This window comes from Hemiscyllium ocellatum, chromosome 5, assembly GCF_020745735.1.
Source record: "Hemiscyllium ocellatum isolate sHemOce1 chromosome 5, sHemOce1.pat.X.cur, whole genome shotgun sequence".
NCBI lineage: Eukaryota > Metazoa > Chordata > Chondrichthyes > Orectolobiformes > Hemiscylliidae > Hemiscyllium > Hemiscyllium ocellatum.
This window is the reverse complement of record NC_083405.1, coordinates 137221457-137248947: the sequence shown is the minus strand read 5'-3', so window position 1 is coordinate 137248947 and position 27491 is coordinate 137221457. Positions and strand designations below refer to the sequence as shown.

At 44.0% G+C, this 27491-nt stretch overlaps 1 protein-coding gene across 1 annotated transcript in view; it reads right to left on the bottom strand.

Moving 5' to 3' along the window:
• Positions 1-27491, bottom strand: part of LOC132815889 (diacylglycerol O-acyltransferase 1-like) — a 112027-nt gene that overhangs the window by 14158 nt on the left and 70378 nt on the right. The window contains exons 8-13 of the mRNA XM_060825240.1: positions 20513-20584; positions 13490-13593; positions 10510-10548; positions 8940-8981; positions 6661-6705; positions 220-332 (exon numbers count right to left, since the gene is read on the bottom strand). Of these exons, the coding sequence (XP_060681223.1) occupies positions 220-332; positions 6661-6705; positions 8940-8981; positions 10510-10548; positions 13490-13593; positions 20513-20584 (415 nt within the window). The remainder of the gene's footprint in view (positions 1-219; positions 333-6660; positions 6706-8939; positions 8982-10509; positions 10549-13489; positions 13594-20512; positions 20585-27491) is intronic.

Genomic DNA, 27491 nt, shown 5'->3' with positions numbered 1-27491 from the left:
AGGTTAGATGGGCTTCAGACTGGTTCCACAGTTAGGTGCAACATCAAGGGCCGAAGGGCCTGTACTGTGCTGTAATGTTGTGTTGTGTTGATGCATCTACTTGGGACAGTCTGCCTCTCAAACTTGGAACCAAATATTCCCAACTGAAATGTCGAGTGCAAGATTGTCTAGGGTGGACACAGAGTGCATTTCCTCATTACTCCAGAGGCTAGTTCTTACCACCAGTCCCTGTAGAACTCCCGATCGCCAAACTTCATTACTTCAGCTAAAACGTTCATAGATGAGTGAAAAAGCCAGTAGAAAAAGATGAGCCAGATTAGGTGGTTGGGAACCTGGAAAAAAGGCAAAGAACGTGGTTCAAGGTTTTTGCTACATTTTTATTCTCTTTAAGAATACAGGGAGACACCTGGGTGAAGGGATATAAAACAACCACAAGTCAGTTAGCAACTCCCACAGGCGACCAGTTGTTATATTCCCAGTTATGGCTTGATCTTTTCAAGAATGGAACATACAGAAGAATCAAGGTTAAGAAAAGGATTCAGGTTTGAATTGAAATACAAAGAAACCTATTACCACAAACATGAACAATACACTAGATACACTGAACATGGACATCAGTGATTCTAGGAACATGAGAACAGGACAGGCCAGTTAGCTCCTTGAGTCTGGTCCATCACCCAATGGGATAGATCGCGGTTGGTTTGTGGCCTACTTTTGGCTCACATCCTTTAAAGCCTTTGCTTAACAAATAAATTTTCAATTTAATTTAAAATTAATAACTGATGCAGCATTCAACTGCAAGCTGTGGGAGAGTGTTCCAAACACCCCACACCTTTTGTGCGTAGACGTGCTGCCGATATCTCTCCTGAGTGGGCTGGCCCCAATTCTCAGACTATGTCCCCCCCCCCAGTTCCAGAATCACCAACCAGTGGAAATAGTTTATCTTTACCACCCCTGTCTTCTCCTATTAATATCTTGAAGACTTTGATCAGATCACCCCTTAATGCTCCAAATGCAACAGAAAACAGGCCTAATTAGTATAATCTCTCATAACTTCATGCCTGAAGTTAAGTAACATTGTTGTAAACCTGTGCTGTACTCCCTCCAAGGCCAAGCCATCCTTTCAAAGGTGTGGTACCCAGACTGGCTTAGAGTGTTCCAAGTGGGGTTGCACCCAGGGCCTTGCATAACTGCAGCGTAGCTTCTGTACCCCTGTCCTCCCACCCTCTAGATAGGGAAGGCCAACGTTTCTTGATTATTTTCTGCACCTGAACTCCCAAGTCTCTGGGGACATCACTGTATTTAACGTCATACTGTCTGGAAAGTACCCTGATCTGTCCCTTTCCAGTCCAAAATGGACAGTCTCACTGTTGCTTACACTGAACTTCAGCTTCCGCAGTTGTTCACTTAAATGACATACACATACAACTGAGACTTTTAACAGTCAGGACTAACATGGCAAATATGAATTAACAGACTAACTGTGGTCAGATCGCACGTTAAATAGCCAATAGCCAAGGCAGATCTCACCCAGATGATATGAAACTGTGGGTCACCAAATCCCATTAAAACTCATTATCCTTTTCAGATTCCTCACTTCTGAAGATCTGGGCTTAGAACACTCTAAAGGCATCTCCAATCCAAACCGCCTCAATCAACGACCAGGGCATGAGCAGCCATCTCTCTCTCTCTCTCGTCTGCGTTTCCCAGGACTTGAGACTGCTTCCGACATCTAATTACTGAAACAAATCCAGCTTTTGTCAAACAATTAGCTTCATCGAGCTGCGGCTGAATTTCTCCAAGTTCTGGCACTTCTCAGCTGCACCAAACAAATACAAAGTCTGGCCTTCCTTTACCCCATTCTGTTATGTAACATCCAATATTCCATTAGCTGGGTTTAATTCTGTCTGTACATGTGCATGACATTTAAGTGGTCGGAACTGCTAAATGCCCAAGGGACTACCACAGTTTTTAAACGTTTCAACATGTAGAAATAACCCATTTGTCCTCGTTAGGCACAAAATAAATTACACCACAGGAAAAGACATCACCACAGGAAATGACATCACCAACCCAAAGAAACCCAAACATATAAACAGAAAGCAGGAATGATCAGCAGTGCTTCGCCTGAGGCCCACTGAAGGTGTTACCCTGAGGGTGACGAAACGTCTGAAAACGAACCTTCCAGCTCTGGGAGCAAACCTACATCCAAAACCTCAACCTGAGCTCCAAATCTTCTCAAAACTCGCTAAATTACTTCCCATTTAGCAACACAAAGCTAGCGCACAGATGAAATGTTGATTTTTATTTTAAGGTGGTTTGAATACAACAGTAGGGATGTTTTATTTCTGTACAAGGTTCTGGTGAGATCACAGCTGAAAATGTGTTGCTGGTTAAAGTGCAGCAGGTCAGGCAGCATCCAAGGAACAGGAAATTCGACGTTTCGGGCAAAAGCCCTTCATCTGGTGAGATCACAACTGGAGTACTGAGAGCAGTCACAAAAACAACCATTGACCATCACACTCTGCCTCCTGTCACTAAGCCAATGTTGGATCCAATTTTCCAAATTGCTCTGAATCACGATGAGCTCTTTGGAGGGTGGGGGAAGGAGTGTGAAGCTCACTGCCTGAGACAGTGCAAGGCTAACATATTCATTGCATTTAAACATCTCTTTGAAATGCATTTGTAGTCTGTAACCTACAGGGCCACGGACTGAGAGCTGGAAGGCGGGGCAAGATGAGGCAGCTCCATACCACAAGCAAAGTGGCTGAATGGCTTCCTGCCATGTTCCGAAGCCAAACCATGGCCCAGATCACTTTCTCCAAATAGTCTCACACTGCAGAAGAATTGGGTCTGGACCATCAGGAAGTCCTGCTGCACTGACTGCAGGAATTGCCCAGAAACGGTCCATGGAAACAGGCCCTTCAGTTCAACCAATCTGTGCTGAACATAAACCCAAAATAAACTACTCCCACCTGCCTGCTTCCGGCCCATACCCCCCCAAACCTTCCCTATTCATGTATCTATCCAACTGTCTTTTAAATTGTATTCACATCCTCAGGAAGTTCGTTCCACACGCAAACCACGCTGTGTGAAGAATTCGTCTCATAGACCTTTATATTCCTCTCACCTTAAAACCGTGTCCCCTAGTCTTGAAATTCCCCATCTTATGGAAAAGACACCGACCATCAACCCTCCCTATACCTCATGATTTTATAAACCTCCATAAGGTCGCCCTCAGCCTCCTACGCTCCAGTGAAATAGGTCCCAGCCTTTCTTTATAATTCAAACCTTCCATACCCGGCAACATCCTGGGAAATCTATTCTGAACCCTCTCCAGCTTGATAATATCCTTCCCAGAACTGGACATGAGTCCCAGGAGAGGCCTCACCAATGTCCTGTACAACCTCAACATGACGTCCCAACTCCTACACACAAAGGACTGAACAATGAAGGCACGTGTGCTAAATGCCTTTTTAACCACCCTGTCAATGTGACACAAACTTCAAAGAATTATATACCTGCACCCCAGGTCCCTCTGATCTACAACATGACCCAAAGCCCTACTTTTAATTACATTAAACCCTACCCTTGTTTGTTGTACCAAAATGTAATACCTCACAGTTATCCAGATTGAACTCCATCTGCCATTTTTTAGCCCATTGACCCAATTGATCAAGATCCCTTTGTAATCTTAGATAACCTCCCTCACTGTTCTCTTCCGTCCTCTGAAGAGTAACCCACCCAGACCCATTCCCCTACCTTATTATCTTTTGTTTACTCCTGACTAATGCACCTAGCGACGCTCCGAAAGCTAGTGTTTCCAATTAAACCTGTTGGACTATAACCTGGTGTTAACTTTGTACACCCCAGTCCAACACTGGCATCTCTGAATCATCACTACGGGCAATTTAGCATGGCCAGTTCACCTAACCTGCACATCTTTGGACTGTGGGAGGAAACAAGAGCACATGGAGAATGTGCAAACACCACACAAACAGTCACCCGAGGCTGGAATCGAACCCGGGTCCCTGTCACTATTAGGCAGCAGTGCTAACCATTGAGCCACTGTGCTGTGCCTGCAGACAGTCCCTGTCTCATACCATTAAAATTTGCCTTACATCAATTAACAACTTTACCTTTTACGAAAGGCTGATCCTTTTCCATAACCATTTTGAAACTAATAGAAAGAACTATGATCACTAGACCAAAAATGTTCCCCCGCGTTTACTTTCATTACTTGCCCTGCCTTATTGCCCTATATTTGTTTTGCTCCTTCTCTAATAGGAGCATCCACATATTGATAAAGAAAATTTTTTTGAACACATTTGACAAGTTCTTCACCGTCCAAACCTTTAACACAATGACAACCCCAGTCAATGTTTGGAAAATTAAAATCCCCCATTATTACAACCTTACTTTACTTACATATATCTGAGATTAGCTTAGATTCGCTACAGTGTGGAAACAGGACCTTCGGCCCAACAAGTCCACACTGACCCTCCGAAGAGTATCCCACCGAGACCCATTTCCCTTTGACTCATGCACCTAACACTATGGGCAATTTAGCACAGCCAATTCACCTGACCTGCACATCTTTGGACTGTGGGAGGAAACCCACGCAGACATGGGGAGAATGTGCAAACTCCACACAGACAGTTGCCCAAGGCAGGAATCGAACCTGAGTCCCTGGTGCTGTGAGGCGGTAGTACAAACCACTGAGCCACCGTGCTGCTCCAGATCTCCCTGCATATTTGTTTCTTAATTTCCTTATTATTGGGGGGCCTTTGGTACAATCCCAAAGCGGTCTTTCCTTTCTTATTTGTATTTTCACTAGATGATTTTTCAGAAATATTGTCTGTAGTTACAGCAATAATGGATTCCTTAAATCAAAAGTGTCACCCCTCCCCCCTCCCTTACCTACTTTTCTATCCTTCCAATAGCATCTAAAACAAAAACATCTGGAACCTTCCAAGAAAGTTCACACACTGATTTAGAGTTGGACACTCTTAGAATGGAGATAAGGAGAAACACCTTCAGCCAGAGAGTGGGGCATCTCTGGAATTCATTACTACAGAAGGCTGTGGAGGCCAGGTCGTTGAGTATATTTAAGACAGAGATAGATAGGCTCTTGAAGACCAAGGGTTATGGGGAGAAAGGTGGAGAATAGGATTGAGAAACCCAACAGCCATGATTGAATGGTGGAGCATACACGATGGGCTGAATGGCCTAATGTCTGCTCTGGTGTCTTATGGGTAATGACTTATTTACCTGAACAGCTAGTCAGGGATTGAAAGGGAGCTCCAACTCCTGGTTAAATACAAAACTAACCCTCCAATCAGTTACACAGGCCACCCAGCCCTGACTGCTGCAGACAGCCTTTCCCCTGGACTTGCTCCCCCACGCAGACATGGGGAGAATGTCTGTGTGGAGTTGCACAGTCACCAGAAGCTGGAATCGAACCTGCGGAGAGGCTGCAATGCTAACAAGAGGCATCCACAATCTCTCTAACGTTCCCTAAAATCTGTGCAAAAATCAGGAACATTTTTCTGCCGGCTCAGGCCACACGATTATATAGATTCGGAGACAACTAACCCTTCTGCTGTTCACTTCCAGACCTGCTTTAGCTTTGCCTGCTCCCCATATCTTGGAGGTCTGTGTGACTGGCAAACTAGGAAGTTTATCACTTGAATATTAGAGAACTAAATGACACAACATTTTGCAGTTGCACATCTTGAACATTAATCTCGCAGAATGATTTCGCACAGTTCTCTCTCATTGATTTCCTGACTTGGGCTGAAACGTGACAAGCTACATTCACCTCACACAAATGGCATTAGTTAGGCCACTATTGGAACTCTCTGGTCTCCCTGCTGTAGGGAGGATGGTGGGCAACCTGAAAGGGTTCAGAAAGAAGGATGTTGCCAGGGTTGAGCTATCGGGATAGGCTGAGGCTATTTTCCCTGGAGATTCGGAGGCTGAGGGGTGACTTTATAGAGATTTATAAAATCATGAAGGGCATGGATACGGTAAATTGACAAGGTCTTTTCCCTGTTGTGGGCAAGTCCAAAACTAGAGGGCACAGGTTTAGGGTGAGGGGGGCAAGATATAAAAAGGACCTAAGGGACAACTTTTTTACGCATATGGTACGAGCTGCTTTTTAATTACAACATTAAAAGGCATCTGGATGAGCATATATGAGTAGGAAGGATTTAGAGGAATATGGGCCGAATACTAGCAAATGGGACTGGATTTATTTGGGATATTTGGTTGGCTGACAATTTGGACTGAAGGGTCTGCTTCTGTGCTATGTATCTCCACGGCTGTATGACTAACGCTGAAAGGCTTCGCATTTACTAGTTAAAATTTACCAGCTTTGTTAAATTCTCCAAACTGTAATATAGCACAGGCTCAAGAGAGACTCCAACATAAATGCAAGTCTGAAGGAGGGGTTTCCAAGGTGTCACACTGTCCAATGCTTCTGTTAAATAATTGTGAACATTGGGAATATTGAAGATAGGTGAACAGTGCTAACCATAAACAGAGATAGTAAGGATTGCAGGTGCTGGAAGTCGATAAAACGTGGGGCTGGAAAAGCACAACAGGTCAGAGAGCATCAGGGAATCATAAACTTATTTCCAAACAATGAAAATTACTTACTGCAAGCTTCAGTAAGCGCTCTATCATCCTGGAATAGTCCATATCCTGAAAAGAATGATCACCAGAACATGTCACACACACAAACCGAAGGAATTACATTTAGACATCAGCCATGCAATATCATGTCCGTCTGTTTTCAAAGATGATTATTGCATAACCATACAGAACTTGCTAAACAGAGGTCTGCATTGAGAAGCCATGATACAAATTCAAAAAGGACTAAGCAAAAAATTAGAAAAAAGGTCACAACTTTTAATTAAATCCAATTTCATGACAAACTCAAGAAGCTTCAGAAGACAAAAGATGAAGAAATTCTCTCAAATATAAAATCTGAATCCTCACTCATTTCGGGACATTAAGAGGACAAAATAAAAACGATTAACAAGGTAATGTGAAAGGTTCTTTACTCTATCTAATTTAAACTGTCCCTGTTCTCAGCGAGTTGGACGGGAACTATAGAGAGCGTGCTTTATTCTGTCTCTGTCGTAGTGCTGTCCCTGTTCTGTAAGCAATATTGTATACTAGCAACAGCTTTATTCCATCTAGGAGATTTGATACTGAGGGAAGGCATCGACTTCGGGATAATGTCAGTGGACTGATAACCCGGAGCCCAAGCCAATGCTGTTGGAGCATGGAGTCACATCCCACCATGGAAGCTGGCGACATTTAAATTCAAATAATAAATCTGAAATTGAAACCTAGCCTCAGTAATGATATGAAGAAACTATCATTGATTGTTGTATAATTCACAAACATCCTTCGAGGTGGAGGAGACTGATCATCCTTTCCTAGTCTGGGTAACACATGACTCCAGATCCCCAGCCTCCCAAATGTCCTCCAGCAAGACACTTGGTTCAAGGGCCACTGGGTTGGGTAAGTCATGCGTTGCCTGAGATGCCCATTTCCCACGAAAGAATAAATACTTGTTGGAAAAAATGTTTTCTTTTGACTTCAACAATATACAAAATAACAATAACTTGCATTGTCACATCACACACAGTCTTAGACTCGTAGTAACAGACACTTCGGTCTAACTAGTCCATGCTGACCGGATATGCAAAATAAATCTCATCCTCATTGACCTGGGTTTGGCTCATATCCCTCTAACCCATTCCTTTACATGTATCCACCCAGATGCCTTTTCAATGTCGTATTTGTATCAGCTTCCTCTGGCAGCTCATTCTATACGTGCACCACCCTGTGTGTGAAAACGTTGTCTCTCAGTTCCCTTTTAAATCTTTCCCCCCTCACTTTAAACCTGTGCCCTCTAGTTTTGGGACAGCCCACCCTGGGGAAGACGACCTTGGCTATTCACCCTGTCCAAGCCCCTCAGGATTTTATGCATGGTATCCCAAGCAGTATTAAAGAGCAACATTTGACATCAAGTTACTTCAGGTGATACAAGGTGGATAAACCTTGGTCAAAAACATTGTTTCAGATGCTCCTCAGAACCTGAGCGCAGGGTCTCGAAAGCTTTGGAGAGAGGGAACTCCAGAACTTGCAGACCGGAGCAGCCGAAACAATGGCAAACAAACAATTTTGCCAGCAGCTCCTCCGCACAGATATTTGATCAGTACACTGTGCATGCACAACCAACAACCATTGTAGATAAAAACAAGAGTCCAACGTCTAATTTATAACAGTTGCTTACTTTGTAGTGGTTCTGTTCGCCGAGCTGGAAGTTTTTGTTGCAAACGTTTCGTCCCCTGGCTAGGCGACATCATCAGTGCTCTGGAGCCTCCTGCGAAGCGCTTCTTCGATGTTTCTTCCAGCATTTATAGTGGTCTGTCCTTGCCGCTTCTGGGTGTCAGTTTCAGCTGTCCGCTGTAGTGGTTGGTATATTGGGTCCAGGTCGATGTGTCTGTTGATGGAATTTGTGGATGAATGCCATGCCTCTAGGAATTCCCTGGCTGTTCTCTGTCTGGCTTGCCCTATGACAGTAGTGTTCTCCCATAGGGAAAGCCAGACAGAACAGCCAGGGAATTCCTAGAGGCATGGCATTCATCCACAAACTCCATCAACAGACACATTGACCTGGACCCAATATACCAATCACTACAGCGGACAGCTGAAACTGACACCAGGAAGCTGCAAGGACAGACCACTATAAATGCCGGAAGAAACATCAAAGAAGCGCTTCGCAGGAGGCTCCAAAGCACTGATGATGTCTCCTAGCCAGGGGACGAAACGTTTGCAACAGAAACTTCCAGCTCGGCGAACAGAACCACTACAACAAGCACCCGAGCTACAAATCTTCGCGCAAACTTTGAGTTACTTACTTTGAATGGCTTCATGGAATTCTGTATAGCAGGCACCAACCACTAGTGAAACAAAAAGAAAAGCTTCGAGTCTCTCAACGACAGAGCAGCTCTACAAACAATATTCAACATTAAACACAGCAGCTGTTCAGGACTGAGCACCTCCGTGATTACATGACTGATGCCCTACACAGAACTGGGTAACAATACATCAGAACTGCAACATAATCAAGGGTGACCTAATGTTTCTTGGACCACTAGGTAAAAAACAATGACTGCAGAAGCTGGAAACCAGATTCCGGAATAGTGTGGTGCTGGAAAAGCACAGCAGTTCAGGCAGCGTCCGAGCAGGGAAAAGCGACATTTCAGGCAAAAGCCCTTCATCAGTCTCTCTCCACCCTTCAGGCTCTCTGCCTGTATTCCTGATAAAGGGCATTTGCCCGAAATGTCGATTTTCCTGCTCCTCGGATGCTGCCTGAACTGCTGTGCTTTTCCAGCACCACTCTATTCCGGCTTCTTGGACCATGCTAGACATGACAGATTTTGGGGGAAAAGGCCAAAGAAGCAGTTAATGCAAATGGGCAGGAATAGGAAGGGGGGAGGGCGGGGGTAGCAAGGGGGGGGAGTGGGAAGTGGGGATTGGGGGGGGAAGGGAGCAGAGGGAGAGAAAGTGGGGAGGGTGGGAAACATGTGAACCTGTATCACAGCTGCTTGGGGTAGTAGCAATGCACTTTTCCACAGCTAGTTTTCACACTTCCTCTCTAGACAATGACAAAAACAGCAGAACCAAAATTGTGGCCATTTATTCTGATCGAGCAGCCGGGCCGAGTTCCTGCACCTTCGGTAATTAATTGTTGGTGAAACTCTCTGGGACCCACTGGGAGATGATATTAAAATGCTCGCTTGTTTTTCTGCAGTGCTCACAGTAAATATAAAATCAGAGCAGGGCTCAAATCCTAGGAAATTATTCAGAATACAGTTTGCCAAGTCATTTGTTGAGGACCGGTGCTACAGTCTAGTTAGGGACCAACTTCAAGGCATTGCTCAATGCAAAGGTTGTGACTAAAAACTACTTCATAGAGCAGCTGAAGCAGATTGCTTGATACTTAAATGAGAGGAACTGGGGGAATTAAAAACAGGACCGTGGTTGGAGTCAGAGAAGACTTGATAGTTGCAAACAGCAGTGGGGCTGAATGGTCCACTGTGTGAAGATTCTATATTATTCCACCTAATTCAAAGACCCACTATTTCTGAGAATCGAATTCACTGTTGGGGAAGTGGAGAGGTAGCTTTACTCTGCTGACAGCTTTGTTGTGTCTAGGAATTCTTGACGCTAGATTCAAAGAATTCTAGCTTCCCCTCATGTGACAAACAAATATTGACGAGACCAAGTAAACTCACTCTATAACAGACTGTCAAAACCATGAAGAACAAATTGATAATGCAGCAAAACATTTTCCACATCACTGGATTATCGTAGTGGATACAGACAGTTCCAGCTCCCTCTTCTAGATCAGCTCAGGATACAACTAATGAACAAGTCACCCCTTAAAAGAACAGTAGGGGTACCCCAAATTCAGAGCTGACTCACCTGTTGAACTAACCCCACTTGCAACTGGATGAGGAAAAGCTGCAAAAGGAAACAGAATATTGTATCAGATATTTGCAAGGAATGGGAAAGCATCGAGTAATGAAGATGTTCCGTGTATGATATCAACACAGGAGGAGGCTGTTCAGCCCCTCGCACCTGTCCCACGGTCTGTTACATTATGGCTTCAAACCCCTTGACGTCCTTACCCAATAGCAAATTTAATTGATTCAAGACTAAAAGTTTCAATTGGCCCCCAGCTTTCAGAGCATTGAGAAGTTTCAGAATCCAATGATTGTGTGTGTGGAGAGATGCTTCTGATTTCCCTCCCAGTCTCGTTCTAATTTTAAGACTGCATTCTTTATCCTGGAACTCCTTCACAGATCACGTTGTTTCCCTTCATCTATCATTTTCAATCTGATCAAAGATAACCCTGGAACCTCTAAATGTGGGACAGAGTATCAACAATGACCCAGCAGGTAGCACTTTCACCTCAGTCACAAGGGTCTGAGTTCAACTCTGACTCCATGGTTCAGGAACAATAATAAAAAAAATCAAGGTAATCTTCCCAGTGCTGTGCTGACATGGTTAGAAGTGACACCTTTCGCAGGAGACATTGGACTAATGGTTGGATGACTGCTAAAGACCTCATGACAACTTGGAAACGCAGGGGAGTTTCGCCAATATTGGTCTCTCAGTCAGCACCATAAAACAGATTAGCTGCTCATCACCATCTCATTACCATCTTGTTGTTTGAGACTGTTTGCTGGGTATAAAGTAGTTGATGTAGTTCCTACACTAACAGTGACTACTCTCTAAATGTACTTCATTGGTTTTGAACTTTCTGTAGATGTGATCTATATGGACTTCAGTAAGGCATTCGACAAGGTTCCCCATGGGAGACTGATTAGCAAGGTTAGATCTCACGGAATACAGGGAAAACTAGCCATTTGGATACAGAACTGACTCAAAGGTAGAAGACAGACAAAGGTGGTGGAGGGTTATTTTTCAGACTGGAGGCCTGTGACCAGTGGAGTGCCACAAGGATCGGTGATGGGTCCTCTATTTTTTGTCATTTACATAAATGATTTGGATGAGACCATAAGAGGTACAGTTAGTATGTTTGCAGATGACACCAAAATTGGAGGTGCAGTGGACAGTGAAGAGGGTTACCTCAGATTACAACAGGATCTGGACCCGATGGGCTGAGAAGTGGCAGATGGAGTTTAATTCAGATAAATGCAAGGTGCTGCATTTTGGGAAAGCAAATCTTAGCAGGATTTATACACTTAATGGTAAGGTCCTAGGGAGTGTTGCTGAAGAGACCTTGGAGTGCAGGTTCATAGCTCCTTGAAAGTGGAGTCACAGGTAGATAGGATAGTGAAGGCGGCGTTTGGTATGCTTTCCTTTATTGGTCAGGGTATTGAGTACAGGAGTTGGGAGGTCATGTTGTGGCTGTACAGGACATTGGTTAGGCCACAGTTGGAATATTGCATGCAATTCTGGTCTCCTTCTTATTGGAAAGACGTTGTGAAACTTGAAAGGGTTCAGAAAAGATTTACAAGCATGTTCCCAGGGTTGGAGGGTTTGAGCTATGGGGAGAAGCTGAACAGGCTGGGGCTGTTTTCCCCTGGAGCATCACAGGCTCAGGGGTGACATTATAGAGGTTTACAAAATTATGAGGGGTAAATAGGCAAAGTCTTTTCCCTGGGGTGGGGGAGTCCAGAACAAGACAGCATAAGTTTAGGGTGAGAGGAGAAAGAAATGAGAGACACCTAAGGGGCAACTTTTTCATGCAGAGGGTGGTGTGTATGGAATGAGCTGCCAGAGGATGTGGTGGAGGCTGGTACAATTGCAACATTTAAGAGGCATTTGGATGGGTATATGAATAGGAAGGGTTTGGAGGGATACAGGCCGGGTGCTGGCAAGTGGGACTAGATTGGATTGGGATATCTGGTCGGCATGGATGGTTGGACCGAAGGGTCTGTTTCTACGCTGTACATCTCTATGACGGTTGTGAAAAGTGCTATATAAATGCACACCTTTTTGTTTTAAAGTATGCATCAGTTTTATGCATACTGTCCTCAATTTAACCCATTAAGCTCTGGTAACTGGCAACTCTATTACAGAGGAACCTCGATTATCCTAATATCGGATTATCTGGCAAGATCGCAACGTCTCGAAGCTCGGTTAAACTATGTTATCCGGCACTCGATCATCCGGAATTTGTTTAACTGAACGAAATACTCGCTGCCCGAGTCCTTCGGATTATCGAGGTTCCTCTGCATATACTTGGTTATTGACCATTAGATCCTTACCAAGGATCAAACTAGGTCTCAATCCCCCAGACACACAATGGCCTGCTGTCTGATTGTCTAGTTTCTGTGATGACAGCACAGTTTACCAAAAAACAAATATCTTCATCTGCTGCAAAAAAAATGGGGAAAATGATCAACTGTGCTGGCCATACAAAAGACATCTGCTGAGCTGAATGATTCCATCCTCCATGTGGGATTAAATCTGTAGTAACATGCGTTCTGCTGCATCAAAAATTGATACAGAATTGTGAACACATGGTTTGGAATTGGCTGAAGATATCAGCACACACAAACTAAATGAGGGCTGTTGGTGGTTTCCATCACCCCAATCCTTTGAGACAGTCAATAGTCACCGTTTAGATTGTCACATGCAGAATGTCCCAGTGCTGAGGGTTATCTGTATTCTTACTCATGTACCATAGCCACAGCCCTACTTTTAGAGAGAGGGGAACATTTAAATTAGACTCACAAATGGGACTCAGTCTCCTTATTTATGTAACTTCACCTTAACCACAAAAACAGTTTCCATTTCTTTCAGGTGAGATGCTGGACATAGCTACATTCTCTCTCTCTTTCCCCAGCAACCTCACACAGGACACACTCAGGACCCCACAGGGATCTATTTTAAGAGGCTCTGGGACAGAAAGGAGTCTAAAGTTGCTCACCATTTCAAACACTCTCCTCAGTAAGAACCGCTTTCGGATCCGGGGCGATCGGGGAAAATTTAGCTCATAGCACAGGGTGGGTGCAAATAGGAAATAATACATGTCTAGAAAACAAATGGAAACAAATCAAAAAACATCAAATAAAGGGAAGGCAGTTAAAGTAAAAGAAACAAAGAATCAGAATGGCAGGGAAGGAAATGTATGGATTTCCAGAACTTGGACCTAACGTGGTTTCCAGCCTCTCACTCAAACAGGCAGCTCCCATCTTACCTCTGAAATGGTGCTCACAATCGGTTGTATCAAACTGTTCGTGGCAGCACTTTTAATAAATAAAGACTTACCGACAACTTCAAGGGTAATTAGGAACAGGCAATAAATCATAGAACAGCGGCTGTGCAGCACAGTATATTGCTGCATAAAGGCATATTGTTGAAGTTTTTCTTTTTGCACTCATCGGGACAATACACAAGAATACCAACTTAAAGGGAGAAACCAACATTTGTGTCACAGGTGGAGAGTACTGATTGGTTGGCGAGTGGAATCTGATTGGCAAAGGTTTTGCTACAGAGAATGCACCAGTCAACGATGACTGGCAGTTAACCAGCAGCACCAGTTTATATTTTAAACGAGGTGGGTGGATTCTGGTTAGTCAGGGCATTGCCCTGTGAAATGAGCTCATGATTGGGTGTCAACCAATTTAATCGAGTGAAACATGTGCAGGGTGCACTTGTTGTGTCAAAGAATAGGACACAGCATATTAATATACGTAGCTTCCAGTACAGCAAACAATGTCACTTATCAGAATCAAGCTGGTAATTAATCAGCATTCACCTCCCACACAGTATAAATACTGGGTGCTCCACCGCCTCTCCACATATTCATTTTCTTGCAAATTTCATTTTCAGCAATATCAGAATCTTAACACAAAAAGAAACATTTGGGTACATTGAACCGGTTTTAGCTCTTTGAAGGAGTTATCCAACTGACATCTCATCTCCTGCTGTGCCTTACAATGTTGTTCCCTTTTGGAGGTGTTTTTCCAATTTCCCCAAGTTATTAACGAACTGGTTCCTATCACTCATTCAATCCAGTTTATAATAACTGACTGCAGACATCAGCTTTTCCCCAATTCCCCCACCTCCTCAGTTACCAGCTCTTTTCCATCACTGGAAGCAACACCTGCTCAGCATCCTCTAGTAAAACCAGGGATCTGCTGGAGGTGGGAAAGGTACTAAATGAAAAATGCATTATGTAAGTAAATTGTTTTTCTTTCCTGCTTTCCAAAATAAAAACAGGGATAACTAAATACAAGTTATCTCAAAGGGTTAATCTTACCTTTCCCTGTAAAATGATATTGTTACAAAAAACCTCCTTAAATTACAAAGACTTGCAAATGATAATCGCCAGGGGGCAGAGTTGGCTTATTTACAGCATCCTACACAACGCTGACACTGTAACCATTCACTGCAACCTGTCTATTTCCTGCTCCATTCCAATCCAAGTATTCATAAGTAATTTCTGCCTGCCAGGAAAGATGTGTCACGAGTAAAATGTTAAGGAACCTAAACCCTAATCTGAGGCAATGTTCCCAAACTGGCTTTGTTTCTTGCTGCCCAGAAAACTGATTCGGAGATGCCTGTGTTAGGACTTGGGTGTACATAGTTAAAAAAACACAACGGTGGCACAGTGGTTAGCACTGCTGTCTCACAGCGCCAGAGACCCAGGTTCAATTCCTGCCTCAGGCGACTGACTGTGTGGAGTTTGCACGTTCTCCCCGTGTCTGCGTGGGTTTCCTCCGGGTGCTCCGGTTTCCTCCCACAGTCCAAAGATGTGCGGGTCAGGTGAATTGGCCACGCTAAATTGCCCGTAGTGTTAGGTAAGGGGTAAATGTAGGGGTATGGGTGGGTTGCGCTTTGGCGGGTCGGTGTGGACTTGTTGGGCCGAAGGGCCTGTTTCCACACTAAGTAATCTAATCTAATCTAAAAAACACCGGGTTATAGCTCAACAGGTTTAATTATTGATGCCGAAGTTCATGCTAACAGGAGCACAAATTTACTCGCACAATTTAATTTCTTCACTAAGACAGGATTGAACTAAAGGTGAATAACTGATCAATTCTTCTTAATATGTAATTTAATACAAGAGTGTTAAAGCTCACAACAGGAATGAGGGCTGACAGATTATGTTGCGAGAGACTAACTTTTTAAAGTATGTATTCTTGGGATGCAGGAATTGCTGGTCAGGCTGACATTTATTGTCCACGCCCAGCTATGACAAAACAGTTTGGTTACTTCAGAAGGCAGTTAAGATTCAACCACTTAATACGGGATAGATGTCATACATTAACCAAGGAGATACTTTACAACGATCCACTGATTTGGTCATGACTTTTACTTGGATTCAAAGCTGAACTCAAATACAGAAAACTCCAGGCTGGCATTTGAAGTTGCAATTTTCTGGATTATTAATGCTGTAACATAACCATGACATTACTGTATCCCAATGCTAATCTGCAGCAAATGGATTGACGTCTTGGCTTAGTGGGGCTTTAGCAGCTCATTAAAAGAAAATCAGTACATGTTTAGAGCCAAGTTTGTAGCCTAGCACTGGAGAGAACCACATGACCCAATCATTGCCAGCACTGGCTGTTAATGATCGCTTTTTCCTAATTTGAGATGTTGTGGCACATCTCTGGAGCAGGTGGGAGTTGAACCCAGACCTTTTGACCCAAAGGTGGGGACTGCACCAGAACAGCCTCACCAGCTATTAATTGTACATCTATTTTAATCAACGCAACTGTTCAGATTTATTATTACGATCCCTCTAGAGCAGGACAGACCTGAACCCAGGCCTTACCTTTGTCCTGGAGGCATGTCATAATCTACCTGAACAAGTCAATTTAACGAAATTAAATGAAAACTATGCTTGTTGCGTTTGATGTTTATGCTTGCGGTGAGAGAAATGTGGAGAGAATAAGGTCCAATTTGATCCCTCATCCCCCAACTCTGAGGATTAAAACACCAATTCTCTGCTGGAATCAGCAGAAACAAATACCACTGTCCTCTAATTTCCCTTTGTTTAAAATATATACCTGCTGTCCATTACAAGATGCAATGGCCTCTCCTTCACGTCACCGAGGTAATCATGTTCCAAACACTCGTCTACCTAACGATTTGAACTCCCTGCCAATATCCTAAGCGCTGATCATTGCAGTTGATAGTTTTATTAGACAAGCATATCAACTGGAGGTTAGGTTTGCTCACTGAGCTGGAAGGTTCGCTTTCAGATGTTTCGTCACCATACAAGATAACATCATTAGTGAGCCTCTGGATGAAGCACTGGTGGTACAGACCACTTTCTATTTGTGTGTTTAGGTTTACTTGGGTTGGCAATGTCATTTCCTGTTCTTTTGCCCCCTCTGGGGGTGATAAATGGGATGTAAGTCAATGTGTTTGTTGATAGAGTTCCGGTTGGAATGCCATGCTTCTCAGAATTCTCACGCATGTTTCGGTTTGGCTTGTCCTAGGACGGATGTGTTGTCCCAGTCGAAGTGGTGTCCTTCCTCATCTGTACGCAAGGACAGTCGTACAAAATACCTTGCAAGGACTGTAACAAACACTACATTGGACAAACAGGCAGAAAACTAGCCACCAGGATACATGAACACCAACTAGCCACAAAAAGACATGACCCTCTCTCACTAGTATCCTCACATACGGATGAGGAAGGACACCACTTCGACTGGGACAACACATCCATCCTAGGACAAGCCAAAGAGAAACACGCACGAGAATTCCTAGGAGCATGGCATTCCAACTGGAACTCTATCAACAAATACATTGACTTGAATCCCATTTACCATTACCAGAAGGAAAAATCAACTAGGAAATGATGTCACCAATCCAAGGAAACCTAAACACAAATAGATAATGGGCCACGCAACTAGTGCTTCATCTCGAGGCTCACTAATAATGTTACCTAGTATAGTGTCGAAACATCTGAAAACAAACCTTCCAGCTCAGTGAGCAAACCTACATCTAGAACCTCAATCCGAGCTACAAATCTACTCAAAACCCGCTAAGCATATCAACATTCACAAACTGAATGGGAACCTACATCAAAAAATCAGAACACCAGGTTACAGTCCAACAGGTTTATTTGGAAGTACAAGCTTTCAGAGCGTCGCTCCTTCATCAGGGAGCTGTGGAACAGGAACATGAGAGAATTTATAGTAAAAGATCACTATCACACACACAAAAACATTATATTGAACAAACCTAAATTGCTGTTAAGTCTTTCATCTTTTAGAATGAGCTGCAGTTTGAGTTCATTAATATGAAAGAGGTTTCTATGATTTACATACTAATGAACTGAAACCTGCAACCCATTCTAAAAGATGGGAGACTTAACAGCAAGGAGAAAGTGAGGACTGCAGATGCTGGAGATCAGAGCTGAAAATGTGTTGCTGGAAAAGTGCAGCAGGTCAGGCAGCATCCAAGGAGCAGGAGAATCGACGTTTTGGGCATGAGCCTTCTTTCCTGATGAAGGGCTCATGCCCGAAACGTCGATTCTCCTGCTCCTTGGATGCTGCCTGACCTGCTGCACTTTTCCAGCAACACATTTTCAGACTTAGCAGCAATCTAGGTTTACTCTCTGTATTGTATCAGTTGCACGACAGTGTGATCTTTTGCTTTGAATTCTGTCTTATGGTCCTGCTCCACAGCTACCCTGATGAAGGAGCAGCGCTCTGAAAACTAGTGCTTTCAAATAAACCTGTTGGACCATAACCTGGTGTTGTGTTTGTCCACCCCAGTCCAACACCGGCTCCTCCAAATCAAACCTAAATCAAGTTGAGGTAAAGATTAACTTGAATCTTATTTCACTGTAGAACAGACTTAACGCAGTATACCTGTTCCAATACCTTGTATTGTTCCCCATTATCAACTATCATACAGGACAAAATGAATTCAAGTTGTGGTCACTGAATTGTTGAGTTGAAGCTCACATTAATAACAAGGCTGACTCTTCAGACCCACACCCTTTTCTCTGAGTCATGGAGCGGAGAGTGGCTTTCTTTAACTCAGTTAGCTTAACCCCTCGCTCTCCTGAAGACAACTGGCCATCAGCTGGTTAAGACAATCCCCCCTTTTTATTGAGGGCATCACAGGGTCATCAAACCCAACCACAAACACTTGCTCGTCAGAAGTTAAAACAGTTTGTGACTAGGAATGTAATCGCCTCAATAGGTATCCTGACTGCACACTCAAGCTTACAGATATTCAAGTTAAACTTGTCTTTGATAGAGAATGATAAGCATCAGATTTGAGATAATTTTTTGGTCTTTGTTATTTGGGGGTTCAATGGGAGGAGCAGCAGGGGCCATAGCTACAAGAAATGAAGAAGGCAATGCAGTAACAATTGCTGAGAGAATACAACAGAAGCTGTTTTATATATGCGTTGTGATTGCATATGAGATGTTACTTGTGAATAATTGATAATCAAAGACACAGCAAAATGTCAAAATTACATTATAGCAAGTTACAGTGACAAGGAGTTAAACTCTTTGCAATTTATTCAGACAAAAGCACTTTAATTAACAGGGACTTATGGAATCATACAGTACAAGGATATTTAGCCCACTGTGTGCTGGCTCTCTGAAACTCTAGCCAATTAGTTTCATTCGCCTGCTCTTGACACATCACCTTGCAAATTTTGAATCTTTTGCAATCTCCCAGAATGACCATTTGCATCCAAGATGGACAGCAGCTGGGCAACATGTTCATTAGAGAAGGCACACTGTCATTCCTCAACTCTACACACTGCCTCCATAGCAGCAGAAATTCTCATGTACGGACACGCCACAGAGTCTCCCTGCTTTAGTCAAGGTACTTGCTTGGTCTTTTCTCTCCCATGACACCACATGACAAAGTTAATCTCAGATCTGCCAACGCGGTACTTTCGAGTCATACAGATGTATAGCATGGACATAAACACTTCGGACCAACCTGTTCATGCTAACCAGCTGTCATAAATTAATCTAATCTCATTTCCCTCCAAACCCTTCCTATTCATATACCCATCCAAATGCCTTCTAAATATTGCATTTGTACCAGCCTCCACCACTTCCTCTGGCAACTCATTCCATCCTCTGTGTGAACAAGTTACCCCTGAGGACCCTTTTATATCTTTCCCCTGTCACCTTATACCTATGCCCTCTAGTTTTGGACTCGCCTATTCTGGAGTAAAGATCCTGCCTATTTACCCTATCTATGCCCCTCATGATTTTATAAACCTCTGAGGTCACCCATCAGCCTCCGACTCTCCAGGGAAAACAGCCCCAGCCTGTTCAGCCTCTCCCTGTAGCTCAGACCCTCCAAGCCTGGCAACATCCTTCTAAATCTTTTCTGAACCCTTTCAAGTTTCACATCTCCACACCTCAGGAAGGACATACTGGCACTGGAACGTGTCCAGTGGAGATTCACACGGATGATCCCTGGAATGGTTTGTCTAACATATGAGGAACAGCTGAGGATCCTGGGATTGTATCCATTGGAGTTTAGAAGATTAAGGGGACACTTAATAGAAATTACAAGATAATACATGGCTTGGAAAGGGTGGACGCTGGGAAATTGTTTCCGTTAGGCGAGGAGACTAGGACCAGTGGACACAGCCTTAGAATTAGAGGGGGTAAATTCAGAACAGAAATGCGGAGACATTTCTTCAGCCAGAGGGTGGTGGGCCTGTGGAATTCATTGCCGCAGGGTGCAGTGGAGGCTGGGACGCTAAATGTCTTCAAGGCAGAGATTGATAGATTCTTGATGTCATGAGGAATTAAGGGCTACGGGGAGGTTGTGGGTAAGTGGAGCTGAAATGCCCATCAGCCATGATTGAATGGCGGAGTGGACTCGATGGGCCAAATGGCCTTACTTCCACACCTATGTCTTATGGTCTTATCTTTCCTATAGCAGGGAGCCCAGAATTGAACAGTCTTCCAAAAGACAAGAATTGTAAAACGCTCCTCACCTTTGTATGTCAGGTTCCCTGGATACACGACCACGGATTGTACGGCATCGCCATTCTCTTTCAAGCCAGGAGCTACAAAACAAACCATAACATTATTCCAGCACTGATACAGCTCAAATCCAAACACTGTTCATGGTCAGTGCAAACTGCTCACAGCAGTAAGCTGAAGAATCTCACTGCAATTCATATACAATAAATCTTCGAGGAGAAAGTGAGGACTGCAGATACTGGAGATCAGAGCTGAAAATGTGTCGCTGGAAAAGCGCAGGTCAGGCAGCATCCAAGGAACAGGAGAATCGATGTTTCGGGCATGAAGGGCTCATGCCCGAAACGTTGATTCTCCTGCTCCCTGGATGCTGCCTGACCTGCTGCGCTTTTCCAGCAACACATTTTCAGCATATACAATAAATCCTCCACTTTCGCAAGTGAGCATGTGACCGAAGTAGAGGCATTAGACTTGTTTTTTTGAGAATATGTTTTAAAGAAAACAGCAATAACACCGCTTGCAACCTTTTTCTCCAGTATAAGGTGCAGAAACAAGTGGGGATTCTTGAAAATGCTTCTGACTTGGTGCAGAGAGTGAAGAGCAAGTTGTTGCATTATTGAACCTGGATTTGGATGAATTAACATGGTGCAAGTCTTTCTTCCTTTGATAGCTGCAAGGATTATGAATTTCTAAGGAAAAATTACTTTGGCAGTGTCAATCTCAACACCTTGTGAATATGGACCCAGTGGACAAAACAATATTAAACTGGGACCAGGAAATTGCAAATATCGTCTTTATAAAATTCCCTAGACTTGGAGGGGGGGGGGGGGGGTGGTGAAAAGACCAGAAGGCAGTGTCTTGGAATAAAGGGAGGACCATGGAGGCTCATTTGTCAAGTATGTTCGAGACCGTGATCAATTGCTTTCTAGACATTAAAGCATCACAGGAGAGAAATCACAATTTCCCTGATAATAGGGCAGCTCAAAAACATGAATGGTCTACTCTCTCCTATGTTTATAAACCACAAATTCAAATACACCCCCCCCCCCACCCCAAAGCTCACAGCAATTCTTCAGGATGTTACATGGAAAATAAAAGTGTCAGCTTGAGATGCTCAGGTGGACGGACACGATCCCAGGTGGACGGACACGATCCCAGGTGAATTCTATTCATGAACTGAACAAATCCTGCCCTTAGCAACAGGATAAATGGTCAGATGTTTTGCTTTTCTGTTTCTTGTGCGCAATTTGTCTGCAGCGTTTGCTGCTTTAAACAAGCGACAGCATTTTGAAAGAGCGCTTCATTTGATGGTTCAAAGATGTGAAATTTTAATTCATTCAATTAGAGTCAGAGAATTATAGAGAGGTACAGCACGGAAACAGACCCTTCGGTCCAACCCGTCCATGCCGACCAGATATCCCAACCCAATCTAGTCCCACCTGCCAGCACCCGGCCCATATCCCTCCAAACCCTTCCTATTCATAAATTATTCCAATATGCCCTCTAGTTCTGGACTCCCCCACCCCAGGGAAAAGACTTTGCCTATTTACCCTATCCATGCCCCTCATCATTTTGTAAACCTCTATAAGGTCACACCTCAGCATCAGACACTCCAGGGAAAACAGCCCCAGCCTGTTCAGCCTCTCCTTATAGCTCAAATCCTCCAAGCCTGGGATCTTCCTTGTAAATCTTTTCTGAACCCTCTCAAGTTTCACAACATCTTTCCGATAGGAAGGAGACCAGAATTGCATGCAATATTCCAACAGTGGCATAACCAACGTCCTGTACAGCCACAACATGACCTCCCAACTCCTGTACTCAATACTCTGACCAATAAAGGAAAGCATACCAAATGCCTTCTTCACTATCCTATCTACCTGTGACTCCACTTTCAAGGAGCTATGAACCTGCACTCCAAGGTCTCTGTTCAGCAACACTCCCTAGGACCTTACCATTAAGTGTATAAATCCTGCTAAGATTTGCTTTCCCAAAATGTAGCACCTCTCATTTATCTGAATTAAACTCCATCTGCCACTTCTCAGCCCATTGGCCCATCTGGTCCAGATCCTGTTGTAATCGGAGGTAACCCTCTTCGCTGTCCACTACACCTCCAATTTTGGTGTCATCTGCAAACTTACTAACTGTACCTCTTATGTTCGCATCCAAATCATTTATGTAAATGACAAGTACAGGACCCAGCACCGATCCTTGTGACACCCCACTGGTCACAGGCCTCCAGTCTGAAAAACAACCCTCCACCACCACCCTGTCTTCTACCTTTGAGCCAGTTCTGTATCCAAATGGCTAGTTCTCCCTGTATTCCGAGAGATCTAACCTTGCTAATCAGTTTCCCATGGGAAACCTTGTCGAACGCCTTACTGAAGTCCATATAGATCACATCTACTGTTCTGCCCTCTTCAATCCTCTTTGTTACTTCTTCAAAAAACTCAATCAAGTTTGTGAGATATGATTTTCCCACACACAAAGCCATGTTGACTATCCCTAATCAGTCCTTGCCTTCCAAATGCTAACCGTGCACATCTAACGGGTGCAGTGCTTCAATGCCCAATACTGTCAGCTTTCAGTGTATACACCAAAGAGAAAAAGGTAGCACTGTAAAAGAACCATGGAAAGTCTACAGCCGAAAAAAGAAGTCACTTGGCCCACTGTATCTGCCGAATCTACTTCCCAGCATTTAGTCTACAGATCTGCAGGGTTTGGTTTTGAGGTGCCAAACCAGATATCTCAAATCGAGGATTTCTGTCTCCATCTTCTGATCCCCCCCCCCACCTTTAATCATTTTACTAATTACGATAAACCATGGACACGTTGTGAGACACCTGTGACCAGTGGTGTGCCACAGGATCAGTGCTGAGTCCACTGCTTTTCCTCATTTATACAAATGATTTGGATGTGAACATAGGAGGTATGGTTATTAAGTTTGCAGATGACACCAAAATTGGAGGTGTCGTGGTCAGCAAAGGTGGTGACCTCAGAGTACAATGGGACCTTGATCAGATGGGCCAATGGGGGGGCTAAGGAGTGGCAGATGGAGTTTAATTCAGATGAATGCGAGGTGCTGCATTTTGGAAAGATAAATGTATGAAGTCCTGCCCTGAATTAATAATAAGGTGCTGGGGAATGTTGTTGAGTAGAGCCCTTGGAGTGCAGGTTCATAGTTCCTTGAAGGCAGAGCTGCAGTTGGGAAGGATAGTGAAGATGGCATTTAGTACCCTTGACTTTATCAGTCAGTGCATTGAGTATAGGAGTTGGGAGCTCCTACAAGATATTGGTTAGGCCACCTTTGGAATACCACATTCAATTGGCTGCCCTGGTAGAGGGAGGATGTTAAACCTGAAAAGGATTCAGAAAACATTTACAAGAATGTTGCCAGGGTTGGAGGATTTGAGCTACAGGGAGAGGTTGAATAGGCTGGGGCTGTTTTCCCTGGAGCGTCGGAGGCTGAGGGGTGAGCTTATAAAAGTTTATTAAATCATGAGGGGCATGGATAGGGTAAATAGATAAGGTCGGGGGGGGGGGGGGGGGGGGGGGGGGAGGGGGAGCAGGGGGTGGAACACAAAACTGGAGGGCTTAGGTTTAGGCTGAGAGGGGAAAAGTTATAAAAGGGACCTAAGGGACAATATTTTCACAGAGGGTGGTACGTGTATGAAATGAGCTGCCAGAGGAAGTGGTGGAGACTGGTACAATTGCATTTAAAAGGCACCTAGATGGGTATATGAATAGGAAGGGTTTAAAGGGTTGTGGGCCAAGTGCTAGGAAATGGGACTAGATCTATTTAAGATAAGATACCTGGTCAGCATGGACATGTTGGGCCAGAGGGTCTGTTTCTGGGCTGGACTTGCCTCCCTAACTGGAAGACCCTGCATTAGCTGGGGAGAAACTGTTGCGATTTCCCCAACCCTGTAACTCCTTTAATGAGTACCATCCTACCATTTTATCATGCACATGATCACAATATCAATACTTTCCATTAACCACAGCTTAAATATTTACAGGGAACCCAATTAAAATGTCAATTAACAACACTGTCCTGCACCATCTCTAAACACAACCTAAGCTGCTGGGTACTTGGTCACACAGCTCAGCACCACTGGGACATGCTATCAAGCCCAAGTTAAACCTGGAGAATACCAACAAAATAATTACAGCTATAAGAATAAAAAGTCTTTCCCTGAAACAGCAACATGGTCTCTTTTCAGCTGGGTTTTCCAGTATTAGCAATCAAATGTTACAGCGCAGAAACAAGTCTTTCAGTCAAGCAAGTCTTTGTATTTTCTTCAGAGTCACCAGCCGTATTTTCTCTTTATACCCTTTCACTATTCACATTCTTCAAATAACTAAATTAATTTGTGGATTGGCCTCAAAATGAGAGTTTGTGGTGGAGAATCCCACAGTGACCATGTTCGCTTTAATGATTTGCGATGATTGATATGCCAAGACACATGCAGCAGCTGAGTCGAAGCAATCAATATCGATCAAACCAGAAAGATACAGGCTCTATCCGGTTTGATTGTTTCATAACTTCACAAGGTCAGAAATCACATGACAACAGGTTTATTTGAAATCAAGTTTTTGGAACGCCACTCTTCATTGGGTGACCTGATTAAGCAGTGCACCGAAATCTTGTGATTTTAAATAAACCTGTTAGACTATAACCTGGTGTAGTGTGACTTCTGACTCCGTCCACCAGCATCTCCACATCATGGCTACGCAGAGACATGTTACATTGGAATAAAAATCACTAAATTACTCTGCCGGTACAATAAGTGATTAAGGAGGCCAATAAAAATGTTGCTGTTTATTGCAAGAGAAATTGAATCGAGAAGTTGGGATATTTTGCTACAGTTGCATCGACCACATCTAGAGTACAGCAACAGAATCAAAATACTGTCAATGCTGACAGTCTGAAATAAAAATAGTGAGCGCTGCACAAACTCAGCAGATCTGGCAGTATCTCTAGACAGAGAAACAGAGTTTACATACTTGAAACTATATGGTTATGTTAGATGTGCAGTATTGTGTAGGATTTGGGTTATTTTTTTTAAGGGAGGATGCAATTGCAACTGAGGCTGTTCAGGTCATTCAAGTCATACCTGGGATGTGGGTTACCTTGAGGAAAGGTTGGGGCTGGGGCTGGAAAGTCTGAGACAGGAATGGAGTGTACAGTAAATGGCAGAACCTTGAGAAGGGGGGGGGGGGGGGTGTCTGGAATGCGTTGCCAGCAGAGGTGGTAGAGGCAAGCATGGTAGATTGATTTAAGATGCATCTGTCCAGGCGCATGAGTAGGTGGGGAGCAGAGGGATACAGATGCTTAGGAATTGGGCGACAGGTTTAGACTGTGGATTTCGATCAGCTCAGGCTTGGAGGGCCGAAGGGCCTGTTCTCGGGCTGTAAATTTTCTTAGTTCTTTAAGCATTAATACACATAGGATTCTAGGCATACAGGCCTGCAGTGCCCTGAAAGTGGCACAAGTGCATAACAAAATCAGAAGTTGCTGGAAATACTCAGACCTGGCAGCATCTGTGGAGACATAGCAGAGTTAGTGTCTCAAATCCAGTGACCCTTCATCAGAACAGATTGTAGCTTACAAAAAGTTGCTGTTATTGCTAGAGTTGGGCAGGGAAGGGAGGAGGAGTAAATGATGGGTGGAGATGGAGCCCAGAGAGAAGAGTTGGACAGACAAAGGAATGGGTAAAGGTCAGCTAGGACTGCCGATGCTGGAGACCAGAGTTGAAAAATGTGGTGCTGGAAAAACACAGCAGGCCAGGCAGCATCCAAGGAGGAGAATCGACGTTTCGGGCATAAGCCCTTCATCAGGGATGAAGATTCCTGAAGAAGGGCTTACGCCCAAAACGTCGATTCTCCTGCTCCTCGGATGCTGCCTAACCTGCTGTGTTTTTCCAGCACCACATTTTTCAAAAATGGGCAAAGGTCAGCCTGGGAGAAGGTATAGCAGCTCATGGGGACAGTTAGTGGCTGACAGTGGGTTGTTTATGGTGGCAGCCCATGTGATGACAAGGCTGGGTGCGTGGGGGTTGGGGTTGGGGTAAGGACATGGGAGAAATGTTTGACCTCAATATGGCGTCTAATAGTTGACAGGCTCCCAAGAAGGAAATTCCACCTGGCTCTACCAGCTTCGGCTGAGCTTCACTTTGCCTCACCGTAGCAAGTCCAAGGCAGAGGGGGTGGCCAGGGAACATGGTGATGGACGGACAGAGCAGGCAACAGGAAGCTCAGGGTCATTTTTATGGACAGAACATTGGTGTTCCATAAAGCGGTAATGACCGAGATGGTCAAGGCGGCAGATGGCATGCTCACCTCCATCGGTCCGGGCAGAGAGTATAAAAATTGGCAAGCCGTTTGCAGCTGTACAGAACTTTGGCGAGGCCAATATTTGGAATATTCTGGTCACCACACCACCAGGAGGATGCGGAGTTTGTGGAGAGGGTACAGAAAACTGTCTACCAGTATGTTGCCTGGTTAAGGAAGGTTACGAGCTATGAGGAGAGGTTGGACAGATTATTTATTTTCATTTGAATGTTAGAGGCAGAGGGACAATCTAATGGAAGTTTACAAAATTATGAAAGGCATGGATAGTTGGAGTCTGGGAAGGAATGTCAATTAATTGGGGACATAGGTTTACTATGAAAGGGGTGGGGCGTGGGGGTGTGTGGGGTGTTGCAGTTTAAAAGGAGATGTGAGAGGTAAGGTTTTTTTTTTAAAAAAGAGGGGCCAGAATGTTCTGCCAGAGGAGTTAACAGAAGCAGATACAGTATCAAAATTTAAGAGGCACCTTGACAGAGACATGAAGTGAAAGGGAATGGGGGATGTGGACCATGTCAAGGCAAACTATGTTTATTTTAGAAAGGCAATATGGGTCAGTGCAGGCTTGATGGGCCAAACTTCCTGTTCCTATGCTCTACTGTCCTTTGTATCAATTGGAGCTTAGAAGAATGAGAGGTGATCTTCTTG